The 21,487-nt window shown below is 44.5% G+C and overlaps 3 protein-coding genes across 6 annotated transcripts; 1 reads left to right on the top strand and 2 right to left on the bottom strand.

Moving 5' to 3' along the window:
* Positions 1–103: 103 nt before the first annotated feature.
* Positions 104–6,980, bottom strand: zftraf1 (zinc finger TRAF-type and ring finger containing 1). 2 transcript variants are annotated; one of them, XM_058047556.2, is made up of 7 exons: positions 6,501–6,980; positions 5,930–6,241; positions 4,975–5,069; positions 4,756–4,899; positions 2,589–2,800; positions 2,329–2,507; positions 104–1,428 (listed from the first exon to the last, which is right to left on the bottom strand). In XM_058047556.2, the coding sequence occupies exons 2-7, from the start codon at positions 6,221–6,223 to the stop codon at positions 1,216–1,218; spliced, it is 1,137 nt and encodes a 378-aa protein (XP_057903539.1). In that variant the 5' UTR covers positions 6,224–6,241; positions 6,501–6,980; the 3' UTR covers positions 104–1,215. The 2 variants fall into 2 exon arrangements, with proteins under 2 accessions (XP_057903539.1, XP_057903538.1); XM_058047555.2 differs by having other exon boundaries at positions 5,930–6,980.
* Positions 6,981–8,131: 1,151 nt separating this feature from the next.
* On the top strand, positions 8,132–20,999 carry fabp3 (fatty acid binding protein 3, muscle and heart). 2 transcript variants are annotated; one of them, XM_058047561.2, is made up of 6 exons: positions 8,132–8,162; positions 11,800–11,913; positions 16,703–16,777; positions 18,109–18,281; positions 20,579–20,680; positions 20,750–20,999. In XM_058047561.2, exons 3-6 carry the CDS (start codon positions 16,705–16,707, stop codon positions 20,801–20,803), a joined length of 402 nt encoding a protein of 133 aa, XP_057903544.2. In that variant the 5' UTR covers positions 8,132–8,162; positions 11,800–11,913; positions 16,703–16,704; the 3' UTR covers positions 20,804–20,999. The 2 variants fall into 2 exon arrangements, with proteins under 2 accessions (XP_057903544.2, XP_057903543.2); XM_058047560.2 differs by lacking the exons at positions 8,132–8,162; positions 11,800–11,913 and having other exon boundaries at positions 16,585–16,777.
* dclk3 (doublecortin-like kinase 3) lies at positions 8,379–11,415 on the bottom strand. Of its 2 annotated transcripts, XM_058047554.2 has the most exons (6): positions 11,128–11,415; positions 10,774–10,905; positions 9,645–10,688; positions 9,143–9,275; positions 8,892–9,059; positions 8,379–8,828 (listed from the first exon to the last, which is right to left on the bottom strand). In XM_058047554.2, exons 1-6 carry the CDS (start codon positions 11,365–11,367, stop codon positions 8,464–8,466), a joined length of 2,082 nt encoding a protein of 693 aa, XP_057903537.2. In that variant the 5' UTR covers positions 11,368–11,415; the 3' UTR covers positions 8,379–8,463. The 2 variants fall into 2 exon arrangements, with proteins under 2 accessions (XP_057903537.2, XP_078647988.1); XM_078791862.1 differs by having other exon boundaries at positions 8,379–9,059.
* Positions 21,000–21,487: the final 488 nt, after the last annotated feature.

Genomic DNA, 21,487 nt, shown 5'->3' with positions numbered 1-21,487 from the left:
TGCGCGGCGGCTTTCATAAAGCCCGCTCCTATTTTTGTCCTGTTTGACTTCCTCACACACACTCACACACACACACACACAGAGTCATGTACATGAACAGAGCTGCAGGTTGATGATCTTTAATATTAATAATAAAAGGCACATGTACAGCCATAGTGAGATGAGCGAGTCCACCGGCAGAGACGGAAGCTTTTTGTCTTTTTTTTTTTTTTTTTTTTGAAAACACCCAAAAAATACAGCAGAGGTCAGGAGGAGAGACATCTTCTATCTGCTTTACAGTAGAATCTATTCTTGTAACATCTTCTCCTTCAAGTAAGTCCAACATCCTTAAGGTATAGGCCCCCCCTACACCCCTCCTTTCTCTCTCTCTCTCTCTCTCATACACACACACACACACACACACACACACATATCCAAGTCTCCTTGTTCCACAAACTTTGGAGGACAAAAAGTGTGTGAAGAACAAGTAAAGGTGGAACTTTGCTTCCGGGCTTTGGTGCTTTGATAAAAAACATTTCAGCCAGGAAAAATAAAAATGTACTCAATCATTTCATACAAACATGGCAACATGCTACTATTTTCCATCTTCCGTCCATCCATCTTCTACCGCTTCTCCGAGTTCATGACAATTTCACTTTGGTGGGGGGGGGAGGGGGAGGGGGGGTAAAATGGTTGGAAATAAAAGCATGTGTGCAGGGTTAAAATCAACTAAAAATTAGCTTAATATTTTCTTCATTAGAAAAGTGTTCAAATTATGATTAAATAAAATGGAGGGGGGGCGGGGGGGGCGGAGACTACACACATTCACAGCATCCAATCAGACGTCACAGCTGAGCAGAGTTAAACGCGTATTTCACATTTGGGTAGCACACTTGTGTGTGTGTGTGTGTGTGAGTGTGTGTGTGTGCTACTTTTGGCTGTGGGTGTGTGTGTGTTTGTTTCAGGAAGGTGTCAGACATCAAACATCATGACCCCCCTACCCCCCCAAATGATGTCAATGCCCACCCGCCTGTCTCCATAGCAACTCACAAGGTGGGGGGTCTCACTCACGGAGGTAAGTGGAGTTAGTCGTGTGTGTGTGTGTGTGTGTGTGTGTTAAGAGGTATCAGTGGTTCTTTCATCTTCAATCTTTCCTTCCATCACACCTCCTCCTCTTTCTCCTCCTCCTCCTCCTCCTCGTCGTCTCCTTGGCTCTTATTCTGAAGGGTTTCCTTGTTATTTTTGGACTTGGAAGATGAAGAGGCGCAGGTTGATGTTTTTGGCGGCCAGCAGTTTGTTGCACTCCACCGAGTCGGAGATGGGCAGCGGCACGTAGTCCGTCTCGTTGGCGTCGTTGGTGAACGCGTAGTGGTGGATGACGGGCTTGATGCGCACGTCGTCGTACGGGCCCTTCAGCAGCAGGAAGGAGCACTCCAGGGCCGAGTTCACCTGGCAACACACACACACACACACGTGTACATGAAGGCCACACGTGTACATGAAGTTCCTTATGATCAGGTTTGGGACCATTCAGACTCACCAAGTATGGCGTATTTGTGCCGTGCATTAAAAAGCATCACTTTTAAAAGATAAAAATATTCATTCAAGTACCACCACTCTGCTCCAGCAGGAGGCGGTATTGTGCATTTACTGCAACACAGTCGCTGTAGCGCCATCTGCTGGATGTGTCTGGTCAGTACAGTATAGGATATTTACCGTACATACAGTATAGGCTATATTTCATTTGAACATGCATCAGATTATTGAGACATTGAGTGCATCCCATAATAAGTTCACAGTTCCACATGTCCAAAAAGAGTAGGAAGAAGCAAAGCTTATTAAATCCTACCCTTCCATCTGGTACTTTTACACTCGATAACTGTTACATTTGTTCACTTCCTGCTTTCCCAATATGGTTTAAGCTTATTTATTTTTATATTTTTTAATTTATCACATATGTTTTTTTTATTTATTAATTAAATTGTTTAATTTTCTAAACATTTTTTGTTGTTTTTTAAATAATATATATAGGGTATATACTGTATGTACAGTATAGTATATTCATAAGTTGAGTTTTCATTTCTATTGAGTACAAAAGTGTACAAAAGGGGTGGGGCTAAACCCGCATTGCCGCGTGCTGATTGGTGTAGAGAGAACGGTCACAAAGAGGGAAAAAAAGGTGTTGTTGGGCAACGTGTCCTTCCTCCAAACGTATGCCCACTGAAGCTTGGCTAACCGGGTTAGAATCCCAGCGCCCGACTTCCGGCCCACCTCCTCCGTTCCGCTCCAGCCGCTTTTCCGCCACGTTAGCCCCCCCCCCTCGGAAGGGCGGCGGGTGTGTGCGCTCACCTTGCTCTTGAGGATGAGCTGGAAGGAGAGCGTGCGCTTGCAGGACAGGTTGGGGTTACGCTCCGAGTCGTTGACGCGGGCCTTCAGGACCCACGTCTGGTTGAGCACGGTGAAGCGCGGCGTCTCGTAGTAGAGCCGCGTGATGAAGTCATCGGTGCGGTACGGCCTGAACTGCACCTCTGACAGAGAGGGGGCGGGGGCAAGGGTTGAGTCACTTCCTTGGACACGGAAGCTACGCTAGCGGGGTTAGCGTTAGCTACCTGTGAAGCCGATCTTCTCGTAGCAGAGCAGGCTGAAGATGCTGTTGTAGAGCTGCATGTCACGCCGATGGCTCTGGTCCATCTCGCCCAGGATGCCCATCAGCTCCGTGCCCGTCTTGGTGGGATGCGAGCACTCGCCCTCGTGGGCCGGCAGCTCGTGGAAGGGACCCTGCCACGGGCACCCGATCCTCTTGTACTTGCACTGCGTCACCCTGGAGACACACATGTAGCATTAGCATACAAACACAATTACACCTGGTGTGTGTGTGTGTGTGTGTGTGTGTGTGTGTGTGTGTGTGTGTGTGTGTGCTAACAACCAACACACCACCAATAACAACACACACAGGCTCTTTGACTAGAATTCTTGCAGCAGGTCCTTAAAAACAGCAAAGCACTGCTGTCATCTTTGCAGGATCTTTGGTGAGTTCTCCTCAAGTGTGAACCATCTTCACATCCTATAAACAACTGTGCTCCAGAAAATCTTTGATTTGTCTTTTTGCAGCTAATTTTTGCCCCAAACAGCAGAGCACCGATATAGAGGATCTTTGACTAGCGTTTTTGTACAAGGTCCATAAATACAGAGGGTCTTTGCCTAGCATTGTTCCTCATCTAAGGAATATTGGACTAGTATTGGGTTCCCAGTACAGTTTTGCTGCTATATAGAGGATCTTTGATGCTGCTTTGGCAGATCTTGGACTTTCAAAAAAAATAATAAAATCCTAAAAACTTTGGCACATTCGTTACATAAAGGATCTTTGACTCGCATTCCAGCCATGTAAAGGATTTTTGCCTTTTGCAGGAGCACTGATAGAGAGGATCTTTGACTAGCGTTTTTTTGTACAAGGTCCATAAAAACAACAGAGAGCTCCAGTCATATAGTGGATCTTGGACTTTCTAAAAAAAAAAACTCCTGAAAACTTTGGCACATTAGTTACATAAAGGATCTTTGACTCGCATTCCAGCCATGTAAAGGATTTTTGCCTTTTTGTAGGAGCACTGATATAGAGGATCTTTGACTAGCGTTTTTTTTTTGTACAAGGTCCATAAAAACAACAGAGAGCTCCTGTCATATAGAGGATCTTTGCCTAGTATTGTTCCTCGTCTAAGGAATCTTGGACTAGTATTGGGTTCCCAGTACAGTTCTGCTGCTATATAGAGGATCTTTGATGCCGCTTTGGCAGTAGGTCCTGAAAAACAGCAAAGCCCTCCTGTCATATAGTGGATCTTGGACTTTCTAAAAAAAAATCCTGAAAACTTTGGCACACTCGTTATGTAAAGGATCTTTGACTCACATTCCAGCCATGTAAAGGATTTTTGCCTTTTTGCAGGAGCACTGATATAGAGGATCTTTGACTAGCGTTTTTTTTGTACAAGGTCCATAAAAACAACATAGAGCTCCTGTAATATAGAGGATCTTTGCCTAGCATTGTTCCTCATCTAAGGAATCTTGGACTAGTATTGGGTTCCCAGTACAGTTCTGCTGCTATATAGAGGATCTTTGATGCCGCTTTGGCAGTCGGTCCTCAAAAACATCAAAGATCTTGGACTTTCTAAAAAAAAAAAAAAAATCCTAAAAACTTTGGCACACTCGTTATGTAAAGGATCTTTGATTTGCATTCCTGTCATGTAAAGGATTTTTGGTCTCAAAAACAGCGGCGTACTCCTGTCATGTAGAAGATCTTTGACTAGTAGCAGCTCCTTCAAAACAGCAGAGCATCCTGCCACATAGATTATCTTCGACTCGCGTTGTTCCTGTTATCTAAAGCGTCTTTGACGAGCGTTTTCGCAGTGGTTCATTAAAAACAGCACAGCCCTCCTGTTATATAGAGGATCTTTGACTCGTTTTCCTGTCATACAGAGGATCTTTGACTTGTGGCTGTGCGGCAAATTCCTACAAACAGTGCACTTGTTAAATAGATGATCTTTGACAAGCATAAACATATTGCATGTGTTTTATTAGTTAATGAGTTAATTAAGGGGTCAGATGAAGAAGATTCTGTTGGAAGATTGAACCTTTTTGGTTTAAGCTCCATGTTGTTATGGTGTGTTTATATACTACATAGTGTGTCGTGTTTATACCGTATAGGTGTGTGTCTGATGTTGTTATGGTGTGTTTATATACTACATAGTGTGTGTCGTGTTTATACCGTATAGGTGTGTGTCTGACCTGTCCTGGCACTCTTCTTTCTGGTGTCTCTCCAGGCTGGATCGAGGGAATTGTTTAAGGCAGAAGGTGCACTCTGTGGGCAGCTCGCTCACCGCCTTCTCCACGGCCAGGTTCCTGCAGCAAAGGTTCTTGCTGATCTCGCACCTGATGGGGCAAAAGCACGCTTCGTCAGTACCGGGTGCCGGCGGGTGCCCCCGGGTGCCACCGGGTGCCGCCTACCTGCAGTTTGGACACGTGGCCTGCTCCTCCTTCAGCCGAGAGTCAGCCAGCAGGTGGATGAAGCAGCCGGCGCACATCAGGTGCCCGTTGGTACACTAAGAAAAAACAGTATGTTTTTATATTTTCTTTCAATTTATGAATTCTTTATTCATATAAATATATTTAAAAATTCAAGTTCATGTCTACAATGAAATAATTTGTATGACTTGTATAGCTAATTGTTATGATTTATGATCTTATGGTTTAATGTTGGCTGTATGAAAATAAAACATATGTCATCATTAAGAAATCAGAATCAAATCTGGTTTGACACATTTAGGCTGTAATGTGTACAGTCTTATTATAAAATATCAGTTTTATAATTGTAAGGTTAAAAAGTGTGGCTATTGTATTGTTGGTCATGCTTGTGCTTGAACACGTGGTTATTAATGAACGTGTGCAGGCAGGGTGTCTATGTGATGATGACATCATCACTCATGACATCAAAATGAGGATTTTTGGGTTCATTTGGGTGTCAAAGTTGCCCTCAGAGAGAGAGACTATGAAAAAATATGACTAGGACTACAATCTATTTGTGGCTATGAATTGTGGGTGAGGCCGGATGATGTGATCTAATTTGCATAATTGGGCATGAGGCATGTGCATGGTGCGGGAGACGGATTGGTACAAGCTAGTCACGGGCTGTTCCATTAGGCCAGGTCAACTGGGCCAACTGGTAGTGGTATTGGGTATAAGGGAAGTCCAGTTAAGATGGCCGCACAGGAGCATCTGGGTGTGGCTTCACTCCGAGGCCTGCTGCTCATCACTACAAATACATGCAGCAACAGGTTGGTACCTGATTGTTTTTTTTTGGGGGGGGGGGCACATTGTGGGCGAGGGGCCTTCAGTGCAGAATGTAACAGGTGTGTTTTGGGGGGTGACGGAGGGGGAGCGGGCATGTTTGTGGTACATTTACCTGGTACACTGACGCCTTGGGCAAGTCTAGGCACACGGTGCAGCACAGCACAGAGTACAGTCTCTCCTCCAGCTTGCCGGACTCCCCCTCGGGGACTTTGGACCTCTTCTTGGGCGGCTCTTCCGAGTCGGCGTCGGGCCCGTCCGCCTGTCGCCGCGTCCCAACCTCCTCCTGCATGGCCTCGGCCGCCGCCTCCGCCGCCGCCCCCCCGGCACCGATGCCGATACCCAGGCCGGCCGAGGAGGAGCCGGGCGCGGGTGCGACGCCCACGTCCCCGTCGTCCATGGCGGACATGGCGGCGGTGGTCTAGAACTTTCCGGGATATTTTGTCACGTTAGCTTGGGTGCTAGGTCGCTAGCCGCCAGGCTAACTGTCAGCTGACAGCTATTTAGCTAACACTTGCGCAAACGCTAACAGGGATGCTAGCTCCCCTGTTTATTATTATTATTATTACTATTACTACTATTATTATTACGATTAAAGATGGACGCAATTACTTTAGTGAACGCGATGTTAGATAAGCAAGTAGCGACAGTTTATGCCGGAAAAACAAGCAGTTTGGTGGACTTACAGAGCTTAGCAGGTTAGCTAGCTAGCTGACAAACAAGAGAGCTCCAGTGGGAACAAAAACAACTCTCAGCTGTCTCGGCTTCTCGACGCCGTTAGTCGCCGTGACAGCGCTCGGTACCAGGTGCGCACCGGCGGCCCCGTTCTCCTCGGGTCGGCTGTCCGTCTCCCGTATTTGCTCAGGTAGCCGGTTGTCCGGAGATGTTGGAGGCGGTTTGTGTTGGAACTCGTCTCTGTGGCTACACTTCCACCATCTTTGTTTTTCTCCCCCCCCCGAGCTCGACCTGCTCGATTCTTTTTTTTTTTTTTAACTCCACAACTCTCGGCCTTTACGGATAAAAAATGTTCCTTTCACAAACTATATCAAAGTATACAAATATATAAGAGCCGTATTGCTTCCGCCGAGATGGACATTTACAGCTGAGAGCTGACAGCGGAATGTTTTGTTGTGCCAGATGACTTGGGGTATTTAAAGAGTTGTCCAGGGCGCATGCGCACTGCCTACCTACGAGGCAGAGCGCTTGAAAGGTGACCAAAATGTGTCAGGTGACCGATTTTAAAGCCGTACATCAAAGGACGCCGCCCCTTGGTTTTTTTGCACGTCGTTGGACGGCGTGGACGCACGACGGACCTTTTTAATGACAACATGTCTGTGGTGAGTACAAACACTCTGAACATATGTCATTTGTGCATTGGGGTGCATTTGGTAGGCACAAAAGAATGCTTCATTATAAATATTAGCAGTTAGCAGGGGGGGGGGCGGGGCAGGATGGGAAAAGATCTCAGCTGTCTGACATAAGGAGGGACAGGAACCACACACACTGGACTCTTCCTTACTTGGACTGACCAGGAAGTTGTGTTGTGGCACCAGGGGTGCCGAATGTGGCCCGCAGGACACTATTTTGAGGCCCCCGCCTTCATATGAAAGTTTGATATGGATGCTGTATGGTATCATGTACCCAGAAAAAATTATTACGTTTGATTAATGTTCATGTTAAAGGTTAAATAACTGTTAATAGTTATCCTCCCTATATGTGTGGAAGTGGTAAGTTTTTGGCTATTTAAGTTTGAAGGAAATAACTTGGAGGCTACCGTTTAGGTCGCCAGCTCTCTAGTTTGCGAGTTAGCATGTGTCACAAGACCCTGCAGTTGCGCAATATGTTGTAAATAAAAAGTATAAATGTGACTATAGTCGTGTTTTGTCATGTCTACAGGGCTCTAATAATGCTTTGTTCATTTTAATCTGAAAAAAATCATTTGTCTACCCACCAACTATATGTGGTTTCTTAAGTTTTTATTTGCCATTTTATTATTATATTTATTTATTACTGATTGATTATTTTCTTCATTTGTTTATTTATTTTTTATAAAGCAAAGTTTATTCATTTTTCTGTTTTTAATAAATGCGTTTTTTTTTTTTTTTTGGAAAACCTGATGCGGCCCAGCCTCGCCCAGACCCTAGCTCCAGTGGCCCCCAGGTAAATTGAGTTTGAGACCCCTGGTCTATGTCCTCTCGGGGGCTGGGTATCAAACTCTTTTCACTCCAATGTATATTTTCATTTGACATGCAGAGCGGAAGAGTAATGTGTGGAGCCACTGTCATGGGGGACCGGCTCTCTGGAGATGGGGACTCGTCCTGGCTGTGTGGGGCAGGACACGCTGGGCGGTAGGACCCCTCTCACCTTTCATACATTCTAAGTGACAATCCCACAAATACACATACGCTTTTATTGTTAAAAAAAAAACAGAAGGAGTAGGATTAAATAAGCTAAAATAAGCCTAAATACTACAGTACTATACAGGACATGCATGTAGTATTTGACGGAGTATCAATGGTAACAACAACGTGAAAGTTCCTGAAGATGAATGTGGACCAAATGTGGACCAAATGTGGACCAAAACCTGCATTAGCTGTAGTTTCACTTCCACTTTGTCAATGTATGCTTGGGTGAAGAAAGCGTCGGGCTTCAGATGCTGAGCTGATCAGGACTGGAATTGAGCCGTTGTCGTGTGGGCTGATTGTTGTTTTTGATTGGCGGGTGGTCGCTGCAGTGGGCGTGGACAGCACCGGCCTGAGAAGCCTGCCTCCCAGGTGACTGGGTCTCTGTTGGCTGCCGTGTCAGATAGTCCCGTGGACTCTTGTGGGCTGCTTTGGTGTGTCGACTGCATTCTTCTTCTGGACAGTCTGGGCTCCTGTCATCTTTGCAGCGTGGCGCCCTCTGCTGGCAGCACGACGCCATGGCCCTCAGCCAAGGGTGCTGCAGGCTCTGCTCAGCGGTCATCCTGGCTGCGGCGTCTGACTGGAGAAGTCCGGAGACGAGATCTTTGGCTTCTGCGGCGTGTGTGAGAAGAATTAAAACGCTGTCAGTTTGTGTCACCTGACGTGTGTTCTCACCTGGTGAAACGGTGTCCCAATACGGGGACAGGAAGTGGAGCTGCGCTTCTTTGATGATCTGAAACAGCTCCTCTTGGTCCCGATCTCGACTTCTAAACGGGGCGAAGCCACACAAGAGAATGTAGAGGATGACGCCGAGAGCCCACATGTCCACCTCCACACCGTAACCTGTCAGGGGGGGGCGGGGGTGGGGGGGTCAGGGTGTCATCATCCCATTCAGTTCTTTCTCGGGCTGTTCTGTTAGGGCTAACCTGTCTCCGAGAGAATCTCTGGTGCGACATAAGTCGGCGTCCCACATATGGTGAAGACGGGCTCGGTCACGATCATGGCGAGACCAAAGTCTGCCAGCTTGAGTCTGGTGATGCCGGCGGCGGCGTGGACAACCTGTAACGGAGACGGTACGGTTAGCTCGTTCACTGAAAGACAACACCGGGGTGGAAAGCTGGCGGTGAGTACAAACAATCAGGCATCGAAAACTAGTTAGATGACTCCAAGGGTGCTTTTTTGCAGCTGTGCTGTAATAAGACCCGTTTACTTGTAGGCGTACAGGGACTGCAGATAATCCCGGACGTCTGTATTAGGTATTGTTGTCAGGAATAAACAATCTGGTTCTTGTTCTGTAATTTGGTTCTTTAAGATTCCCTTATCCTCTATTCGAAACCCACTTAGAGTCCTCGGGGGAAAGACTTGCAGCACAACAACGGATGTTAGACTTCGAAAACTCCTGGCTAAAGGGAAGCTTTAGTGACTCACCAGCAGGTTTTCTGGTTTGAGGTCCCGGTGCACGACGCTCCTACGGTGGATGTACTTGAGCGCCTCGCTCACGTCCGACACCATCAGTCCGGCCTCGGCCTCAGGGAAGCTCCCTCGCTGGCTGATGGTCTCAAAGAGGTCACCGCCGCCGGCCAGCTCCATGACCAGGTAGGTGCGGGCCAGCGTGTGATGGTGGGCCAGCAGCCGCACGATGCGGGGGTGGCGCAGGCTGCCCAGCAGGCACAGTTCGTTCTGGAGCATATGCTCTCGGCCCACCAGCCGCGAGCGCTCCACGATCTTCACGGCCAAAGTCTGCCCGTCGATGCGGCGGCGGCACTCATGCACCACGGCGAAGTTGCCGTCTCCGACCTGGCGACCGATGTCGTACAGGCGCTCGATGTCCGCCTGGGAGACCTCGCTGCCCTCTGAGGGAGGACCCGAGGCTTTTTCTAGTCCTGGAGGTGGAGGACTCCACCTCACTTCCTGTGTCTGTGATGAACGTCCTCTTTGCTTCCTGGACACTGGAGGAAGAGGGACCCTTCCTGAAAGCGGGTCCACCCATTCTGGACTGGGACGTTCGGGTCTTCTTGATAAGCAGCCCTCACACAGAGGAGTGAAGTGTTTGTCTCCGTTCTCACGCTCCAGTTCCTGCTTGAATCGACCAATGAGAGGTGGCGGTGCCTCGCAGAACCCGCCCCTCACACGTAGCCTCTGTAGATGGTTGGGCAGGTGAGCGGCTTTCCTGGAAGCAGCCATCTTTACCTTGTCCGTGTCTCCATTCCCAAACGGAGCCGTGTCTCTTGCATCTGGACCACGGTTCTTGTTCCGGTTCATCCCCTCGCTGTACCCGCTGTCCGCTTTGACGGCTTTATCCAACGCCGGTCGGAGTTTCTTCTCCCAGACCAGCAGCGCCTCGGCTTGGTAACGGGAATTCTCAGGGAACAGCTCCTCCAGCGCTTCCTGCAGGCTGCTCAGCTCGGGGCGAGCTTTGCCCAGCGCCAGGAAGGCCGCATCACCACGGAAGAAGTCGCTAATGCTCTTCACCTGAAGCCAATGGATGCTTTGTTAGCATTAGCATTAGCATTAGCATTAGCATCATCAGCTGCATCGGCCGCGAAAGTGACCTGACCTCCCAGGCGAAGGTGGTGAAGAGCCGTGTCACTCGAGATCTGTGCCAGCGAGGGAAGCCCAGCGCCTCGGAGATGTCCAATAGCAGCTGCTCGAAAGAGACCACGCCCCTCCGGTTCAAAAGCACGCTGACCTGGGCAGAAATCACACTTTGTGGTTTTCGATTTACTTCCTGTCCTTCCATACTGATGTATGTAATAGATTAAGCTAGCATGGGCAAACACGGCTCATTAGCATTAAAGCTACAGACACACAAAACAGTCAAGTCAAACAAACAGTCAAGACAAAGACGCTTCCAATACACGACTGAGACTTGGTGCTAGGATTCTTGGGGCCTATTCGGTCACTAGCTCACCTTCCGCAATGCACTCTGACCGGGCCGTATGATGGTGACCAGGTGGGGACGCTCGGCGCTCTCCTCCGCGTGGCGGCCGTGGAAGACAGGCAGGTGAGGGAGCGGACGGGGAGGACACTCGGCCCTCCAAATCTGCCCCATGCGGCGGGGGTGTCCGGGCCAGGGCGGTGCGGGCGCCACGCCGGCACGCTTGGAGGCGGTGCCAGGTGCAGCTGAAGCAACAACAAATATATAACACATTCGTAACGCTAGCTCAGATTTGGAAAGGTTTCCATCGCACGGAGTGCAAGTGTCATTTGAGAGTCTTGACGGATGAATTATTTAGGTTTCCTTAGGCCTTGCAACTCACTCACACACGTCAATAAAAGCTTCTTGACCTGGATAAGGCTCAGTGGAGACTGCATGATTAATGAGGCACACAAACATGTTTGCTGTTTCACTTTCTGGCACTCGGACAAAAGGTTACTGTCCATCTAAATGCTTATTCTGGATGCAGAACCCCCAATAAACAAAAACACTACAGACACATTTGTACTTGTTTAATAGTGTTGTCCATGTATGAGCTAACAAGTGTAAGCAATTGTTTTCAATTATGTTATTAATATTCAGCTGTAATTGTTTAGTTGTGCTACGATCATTCATCTTTTAAGTGTTTTCATCTTCTTTTTCCAGAAGTGAATCAGATGTCAGACTCACCTGTTGCCTTCCATTTCCTCGCCACTTCGCATCCCAACCGAGCCTTCTGAGGAGGAGCCATCTTTGTCCACAACGCCAATACCGGAACAAGTGAGACTTTTTGTTTTATTGCGTTTTTTAAAAAAAAGTTTCATGTGGGAACAAGTGGCTGCTTTCTAGCTCAACGTGTCCTTGAATAACATCTCACACACACACACACACACACACTAGCCGGCGTATGGTGGTTGCCATAGTTATTTATCAAGTTAAAATGGCGGCTGTTGAAGTGTGGTTCAGTTATTTTCAAAGTAAAGTAATAGATAAGTGTTTCGCTTTCAGGTCGTAATAATGACGTTTCGTACCAATCGATTTGGTCTGTGTGTTCAACAAGGATCTAGTTTCGATTTTTATGGTATTATACATCGCCTTTACGGAGCGATTATCTTACGCAAACCTTTATTTTGAACCCACCACCGGAAGTGTAGCTTGCCCCTTAACACCAGTGTATCATTTTCAACAGGTCAGAATTAAACACCTTTATTAAAGTCCTTTATTAAGATCGCCCCCATGGTTCCGTCTCCTGGGAAACTGCTAATATTGGATTAGCAAGACAGAAGCCGACCCCCCCCCCCCCTCCCGGATCTATATCCTGTTCTTTTATTACCATTCAGACATAACTTAATCTCTCATTTTGAGCTTTTGAGCCTGTTTATGTATTGTGAATGTTCCTATGTATGTATCTATTATTTCAAATGTATTAGAATAATTACATTTTTACAGCCGAAATATCAAACTCGTACACATTTTAACAGTTTAGACAGTTGCAGAGCTTCTGTTTGTCCAGCAGAGGGGAGAAGTGTACCAAAGAACTGCTTCAGCGGTTTTTTTTTCTCGCTCAAAAGACTTTATGGACGAATAAGTAAGCGTTTTATCTCAAATTGCAATCGTGACAAACTATCCAAATGCGGATATGACTTGAATATTGATTATACAGCTTTGTTGGCTATTTAAATAAACGCAAAATCCAATTAAACAGCTTAGCTTCCGCTTTGGCTACTTATTCGTGCTCACGTGACGCACATGAGGTAGGGCCTGAGTGCTCTGTGACACATTATCGCCCCCTTTGGCAGAAGACGGTATTTTAATAAAGGGTAAATTGACGCTTTGTGATTTGAAACTAGTTATGAGTACATTTACGTTTTTCTTGGAAAATAGAAGCTGTACAGTTATTCAAGGGGAGAATCCAACTTTATGAATATATTGATTGTAATTTATTTTTTACATGTTTAATCTGTGAGGGTGTCATGTAGGAAGGACACTAAACAAATGAATGAACGACTGAATGGATGCATGACTTTAAGACAAAGGAACCATTTTAACACCAGCTGATGTGCTCGTAATGTGAACAGACGCACGTGAAAAGAGCTGGAAGCTACATCAGCATTCCTCACCTTTACGACTATGAACACTTGGCCGCTCTGCGCCAACATTCATGGACGCGGTTTCTTTGCGTTTTGTGTTTTTTTTCCAAATAAAAGCTAAACGAATATGACGCTATGACCGATAAAAGTCCCCTGGCTTATATCCCATGATTGCATAACACATGTACACGTTTGACACGACTACAAGTGATGTTCTCGGCCTCCGTTTGAAGGTGTTGACCTTTCACCTCGCTGCCTTTTTCCCCCCGCGTGTCCTCGCAGCTGTTTATGTCCAACACATGTTGCCGTGGTCTGAGCGGGGAGGGTGGGCTGTGTCGCTGTGGGACAAGGGCGGTGGGACAGGGTGTGTCAGGTGGTCTGACAGAACGCTTTTTGTCCTGAAAGAACCTCTTCCTTTTTTTTTAGGGGGGGGTGGGGGGTGGTGCTGTGTGTTTTAAAGTTGCACAACGTCCCATCTGCAGACATGCAAACACCACGTTATCTTTAGCACAATTTGGCTTTTCTGTGTGCTCTTCTGCATGTTGGCTGCAGAGCTGATTGCACAATACTTGGCCAGGATTCGCTTTTAGTCATCATTTTTTCTTAGAAAATATTCTTGGAAAAACTCTTTTGCAACGTACAAAATTTGCATATGTGTCTTCACTCTTTAGGGACCCATTTGGTCCTATTGAGTCCAGTTTTAAATACATCATCATTTTCATTTTGATAATGTGTGTGTGTGTGTATACAAAAAGTATGGTTACTTTATTGCAGGGGTCTCAAACTCAATTTACCTGGGGGCCACTGGAGCAAAGGTCTGGGTGAGGCTGGGCCGCATCAGGTTTAAAAAAAAATGTTTTTTTTAATTTTTATTTATTTATTTATATTATACATTTATATATTTTTTATTCATTCATTTATTAAAAACTGAAGAAAAAAATTTAAAAAAATGTTCAATAAAAACATGAAAAAATAAATAAATCAAAATAAAGAAAATAAATAAATCAATCAGTAATAAATAAATAAATAAGATAATAATAAAACAGCAAATAAGAAAAACATAAGACACCAGATAGAGTTGGTGGATAGAGAAATTATTTTTTTTCCAGAATCAAATTAACTAACTAAATTACTAACTACTAATAACTAACTAAATGACTATTATTTAACCTTTAACATGAACATTAATGAAACTTAACCATTTTACCCAATTAGCAAATTAGCATCGTGATCTCTGGGCGCAGCGTCGTAACTTGCAAAATCGCGTCAATTGACAAATTCAAACTCGCGCAGTTAAGCTTTCATATCAAGGTGGGGGCCTCAAACTCGCTTCCCGTGGGCTGCATTTTGCCCGCGGGCTGCGAGTTTGAGACCCCTGCTTTATTGTCTGTTATATACACTTATATGTGTTTGTGTGTGTTATCCAAGTCACGCCTTTCAAAGACTTACAATGGTGTGAAAAAGTGTTTGCCCCCTTCCTGATTTCTTATTTTTTTAACATGTGACACTTCAGATCATCAACCAAATCAAAATGGTAGTCATTGTCAACACAACTCAACACAAAATGCAGATTTTGAATGAAACTTATTATTATTAAGGCAGAAAAAAAAACAATATGGCAGCCACGACTCATCCAAGAGGTCACAAAAGACCCCACAAGAACATCCACTTGCCCCAGTTAAGGCCAGTGTTCATGACCCCACCATAAGAAAGACACTGGGCAAAAACAGCCTGTTCCAAGACCACAAACAACATTGAGGCTCGTCTCAATTTCGCCAGAAAACATCTTGATGATCCCCGAGACCGCATTTCAGAAAAAGACGATATCAACAGTAAAATACGGTGGTGGTAGTGTGATGGTCTGGGGCTGTTTTGCTGCTTCAGGACCTGGAAAACTTGCTGTGATAAATGGAAGCATGAAGGAGAAATGTCCGGCCTAAATATTCCACCTTATTTTTGTAAAATATTGTGCACCGTGGGTTTTCCCAGTGGAAAAAGAAGCTTTGAAGTAAATATTTCACGTCGTGAAAGTGAGGAAAAACTGGTGTTCCATTTTTATGACTTTTTTAAGGAGACCCCCAGGGTTAAAATGATGGCTACCATTCAGGAGTGAACAGGCCCATGCTAGCCGTATGCTAGCTCATCATTTATTATGAAGGAATGTATACATACACACACACACACACGGCGTCTTGCTAGTGGAGGGGATTAAACCTTTTTGGCGTTGGTTCAGCGTGTATCCGGTTAGACCGGAGGCAGGAGGCAGGCTGGTCACATGACATCTTACGACCGTGGGTGAGCCCCGCCTTTATGCTCCTATAGAGGTCATTACAAGTCAAATGCTTACAAAGAAAATCTATGCTATATCATATTTATAGAAGAAAAACTAACATAACAATACAATAAATACCAACAATGACAAAAATGATGACAACTCTTTCTTTAACAAATCAGATTGACATAAACATATATTAAATATCTATTTTATTAGATATTTAATATTATTATTATCCATAATATAAAGTTTAATTTCCTTTTTGTATAATAAAATAGAATTTTAAAAAGTTGAAATGTCATATTTCTAATCCATAATGTTAATTTTCTACAGTAGAATAAAGAAAATAAGACAATTTAAATGTATGTTTATAATGTTTATCATAAAATAAATAAAATAAAAATCTATTATTATTATCCATAACAAAGTTCCTTTTGTATATTAAAAAAAGAATTTAAAAAGAGAATTCTATAAAATTTAAAATGTCATATTTCTAATCCATAATGTTAATTTTTTACAGTAGAATAAAGAAAATAAGACAATTTAAATAAAATATATATACAATAAAAAAAATCCTACTTTATAATAAAATAAATAAAAGTGTTGAATCTTTTTTATTACATATTTTAATCCATAAAATAAAAACATTCTTACTATATAAAGAAATAAATGTAATTGATTATATTACAAACTTTGAATCCATAAAAAAATTCCATTATATAATAAATCTGTTTTCTTTTCTATCCCCTCCTGCTCCGGTCCGGCCACTCCATATTAGCATAAGAAGAAAACCTTAAATGATGGCAAATAATGCTCCATTTACTATAAAACGTGAAGTAAAGCCAAATAGTGCTCCATATGTACATATGTATTCGTACTTCACGACTACTTTTTACACTTTTCCATGTTTTCCAGCTTGCATTGTTTGCATTTGTTGCTTTTTTTTCAATGACATGACTCAAAGAACATCTATGAGCGAGCAGACGCCCCACTCCTCTTCTTCCTCCTCCTCCTCCTCTTTGTGCACAGGCTGATGACGTAAGAAACAGCCGGTATAAAATCAGCCAGTAGGACGGCAGCTCAGCTTTTGGTGCTGCTGACTGGTTTGACTCTCCTCCCCCCTTCTTCTCCTCTTGCACTCACACACACCCTCACTCTCCTTCTCCTTCTCCTTCTCCTTCTCTTTGCTGCTGCTCCACTGCAGACATGGCCGAGGCTTTCGTTGGCACCTGGAACCTCAAATCGAGCGAGAACTTTGACGAGTACATGAAGATTCTGGGTGAGTCTTCCATTATTATTGTGTGTGTGTGTATGTGTGTGTGCAAGTGATGATGCATGGTGTGTGTGTGTGAGGTGTTCTGCACAAGTGTGCGTTTGTGTGGATAAACAGGACAAAATAACGGAGACTCCAAGATGGAGAGCGGCGAGGAGTAAGGGTGGAAAAGCATGGAGAGGGAGCGACCACATGGTCTCAGAGCAGGGCGGCTGGGGCTGGGAGGGGCCCGGGCGCCCTCCCTGGGGCCTCTCCTTCTCCTCCAGTGGATGGAATCCACCCCACTGTGAGGCAAACTCTCAACAGTGGTCAACACACAGACACACACTTGCATTTGAAAGCCGTCCATTGTTGGTCACATGGGGGGGGGGGCTTGCATTTTAAAATGGAGGCATCGACACCCAGTCACTTGGGACAAATATTTCATATTAATATTGTTAATAACACACCAATATTTAATTGCCGTAAAAATAATAAAATACCAAATATTCTACAATATTTTTTAATATATTCTATTATTATTTCATTATTTTATTATTTTTTTTATATTACAAATGTAATTTTTTTTCAATTGAAAGAATTGTATTGTATTTAATTGTCATGTCTAACGTCTAAAATATATATATATACATATATATATATATACTAATACACATAAGAATTGTATGTTTATTACAATAAATGCAAACTAATACAAATAATATGCAAATCATCTCAAGACATGATTTGTTTAATATTCCCATCAATATCAACTAATGCAACTATCCAATTCAATGGATACTTTATATTTATATTCTATTAATATTCAATAAAGTATTACATTTCTTTTAAAGCATTTTAATATTAATGGAAAAAAAACATGCAATTACGTTATTTTTATGATTTCATTGTATTTTTAATAATATCAACTAACATAAATATAGATTAAAAATGTGTGTGAGATGGGGGCAGGTGCAAAGTAACACTAAACTTTTTCAGGTTGTGTGTATACATTGGGGGGGGCGGCGGGGGTTGAGAAAGAAGATTCATGGCCGCTGACCTCTCTGGTCGCCATAGCAACAGGCAACCTTTCACCCTTTTTTCCCAGGTCCTCTGATCAATGAGCCAATTGAAACACAAAGACTTCAGCTCGGGCGTGGGAGTCATTCTAAGTCAGTCAAGTAAAGCCCTCGTGGTGCGTTCAGGTGCGGGCAAACCATGCCAGTGCAAACACGCAAATAGACAAGTTGCCAGTTGACTTTTGTTGACTTTTGTGTCATGAAGGACATCTGAACTCTTTCGTATGTCGCGGAACGGCTCATGAAACGCTCACCTTGCCGTTTTTTTTCCCCCCGCAGGCGTCGGCTTCGCCACCCGCAAGGTGGGCAACCTGACCAAGCCCACCACCATCATCTCCGTGGAAGGAGACACGGTGACGGTGAAGACGCAGAGCACCATCAAGAACACCGAGCTCAGCTTCAAGCTGGGCCAGGAGTTTGACGAAACCACCGCCGACGACAGGAAGGTCAAGGTGAGGTCACGACCACCCCCGCACCCCCCCAGCCCTTTGACAGCAAAATGCACTTAAATGCGTCACGGCCTGTGGATGGCCACAACATGCACGTTGTAGTCTCAGCATTGTGTCATTTCATCCTAATATGAAACATATTTCTTTCCCTTTTCTGTGCATTCTAGTGTGAGAAAACAAGTCAATATAAGCTAACTAACAACTGCTGTCATGGGAGGTACATACAAAACAAACAAACTCCAACAATGTCCCATTTACATAAATGACATATATTAGCCAAACTACAGCCATATTATTATTGTAGCAGCTAACACCAAAATATTATAACACAACGCCTTGCTAGCTGCTCGTCTCGGCGTCACTCACACGCACAAGAGTGGATACCTAGCTCTCAGTTTCATCAACAAGATGCTTTTTGTTTGCCGTCAGCATTTTTACCTGAGGACCGGAGTAAAACTTCCAAGGAAATCCGTCTTGAATAGGTGCAGATTCTGGAAGATCTAGAAAGCGTTCTGCTGCAAAAGAATTTCTGTGGCACTCAAGGCTCCTAAGAGCACAGTGGCCTCCATAATCCTTACAGGGAAAGACGTTCAGGACGACCATGTAGCCATATTTAGCATATTTAGCATATTTAGGCGTACAGAAGCCCATCCCAACTGGTGGCCAGCCAATCACAGGGAACATAAATACGCTCATGTTTACATGCAGTCAATATTCAGGTTAAGGTCAATATTCTAGTGTCTGAAACATTCGGAATAATCCGACAACATCGGCACGACGGATAATGAACGTCTTTGTTTGCGCTTCGGCGCTGGTACTGACCCGCCACCGGTACTTGACAGTACACGGTGATGATCAAAACTGCCTTGTTTCTTCAAGTGATTGGTACTTGTGATGGCTGGTACCGCTATTGGGATGTTGGTACCGGAGGAATACAATGAACACGACAACATTGGCGTGCCAACAAGCACGGTTTGCTATAGCTATATGCTATAGCTATAGCTATCCATGTAAGGATGCTACAATGCTATAGCTATCCGTGTAAGGACAATACAATGCTATAGCTATCCATGCAATGCTATAGCTAGCCATGTAAGGACGATACAATGCTATAGCTAGCCATGTAAGGACAATACAATGCTATAGCTAGCCATGTAAGGACGATACAATGCTATAGCTAGCCATGTAAGGACGATACAATGCTATAGCTATCCATGCAATGCTATAGCTAGCCATGTAAGGACAATACAATGCTATAGCTAGCCGTGTAAGGATGATACAATGCTATAGCTAGCCGTGTAAGGATGATACAATGCTATAGCTAGCCGTGTAAGGACGATACAATGCTATAGCTAGCCGTGTAAGGACGATACAATGCTATAGCTAGCCATGTAGGTACAATACAATGCTATAGCTAGCCATGTAAGGACAATACAATGCTATAGCTAGCCATGTAAGGACAATACAATGCTATAGCTAGCCATGTAAGGACAATACAATGCTATAGCTAGCCATGTAAGGACATATCAATGCTATAGCTAGCCGTGTAAAGACAATAAAATGCTATAGCTATCTTTGTACGGACGATACAATACTATAGCTATCCGTGTAAGGATGATACAATGCTATAGCTAGCCATGTAAGGACGATACAATGCTATAGCTAGCCATGTAAGGACGATACAATGCTATAGCTAGCCATGTAAGGACAATACAATGCTATAGCTAGCCATGTAAGGACAATACAATGCTATAGCTAGCCATGTAAGGACGATACAATGCTATAGCTAGCCATGTAAGGACGATACAATGCTATAGCTATCCGTGTAAGGACGATACAATGCTATAGCTAGCCATGTAAGAACGATACAATGCTATAGCTAGCCATGTAAGGACGGTACAATGCTATAGCTAGCCATGTAAGAACGATACAATGCTATAGCTAGCCATGTAAGGACGATACAATGCTATAGCTAGCCATGTAAGGACAATACAATGCTATAGCTAGCCATGTAAGAACGATACAATGCTATAGCTAGCCATGTAAGAACGATACAATGCTATAGCTAGCCATGTAAGGACGATACAATGCTATAGCTAGCCATGTAAGGACGATACAATGCTATAGCTAGCCATGTAAGGACAATACAATGCTATAGCTAGCCATGTGAGGACGATACAATGCTATAGCTATCCGTGTAAGGACAATACAATGCTATAGCTAGCCATGTAAGGACAATTACATGTTCTATGGTTTATTCTGGAACCAACCAACTCCTTCTGGACTCTTCCTCCCTGCAGTCCATCGTCACCATCGACGGGGGCAAGATGGTGCACATCCAGCGGTGGGACGGCAAGGAAACCAGCCTGGTCCGAGAGGTCAACGAGAACGCCCTGACGCTGGTGAGTGACCGCCACCCCTTACCCCCACCCCTCAGGGACGTCTATTTGATTGGTTTGCTTTTCAAACAGACGCTGACGTTGGGCGACGTGGTTTGCACGCGCTCATACGAGAGGGCGGCGTGAATAAAAACACCCCAGCCTCAAGTTCCCTTCATACTGGAGGAGGCAGTATTAGCTTACCTGTGGACCCCCCCACCCCCACACCTCTACTGTAAAAAAAAAAAAAAAAAAACACTGAGTAAATTCCAATGATTTTTTGTTGTTGTTGCTGTTGGGTGCCCAAAATATGTGGAATTGAATAAAAGGATTGTGGAGTGTATTTCTGAGTGTATTTTGGCGCGTCCTTGTCACCCAAAGACGAGCGTGGAGAACGGAATTTCAAGTTTGGGACGCAGGCGACAAAAATAACACACAGGCGTCACTGTCACACACTAGTTAACACAGGCCAAGATATACACAATATATATAGCCCTGTGGGTGTGTGTGTGTGGGTGTGTGTGTTGGCTAGGTGAAGGGAAAGTTTCCAGGTGTTCCTGCACTCTAGTCGCCGCATCTCGATCATTCCCTTCAGCTGCCAACTGGACGTGAGGGTGGCGGGCGGGCTATTGTGCGTTTATTTTTAACCCACTGGTTCGCCTTTTTACCCAGATAATCCACAGACAACCTAAGTTCACTTGGCACTCATCAACATCTTAAAGGGGACCTATTATTCCCCTTGTTTGGGTACTTTGTATTGAGTTGTATTGGACTCCTATAGAGCAGCTACACGCAATAACCGGCACGGAAAACTTTCTAGTTCTTCCAGAA

The sequence above is a fragment of the Doryrhamphus excisus genome, linkage group LG7 (genome assembly GCF_037039965.1).
Source record: "Doryrhamphus excisus strain RoL-2023G ecotype Guam linkage group LG7, RoL_Dexc_Guam_v1.1, whole genome shotgun sequence".
NCBI classification, from domain to species: Eukaryota; Metazoa; Chordata; class Actinopteri; order Syngnathiformes; family Syngnathidae; genus Doryrhamphus; species Doryrhamphus excisus.
The sequence above is the reverse complement of the archived record's forward strand: the minus strand, read 5'-3'. Positions and strand labels throughout refer to the sequence as shown.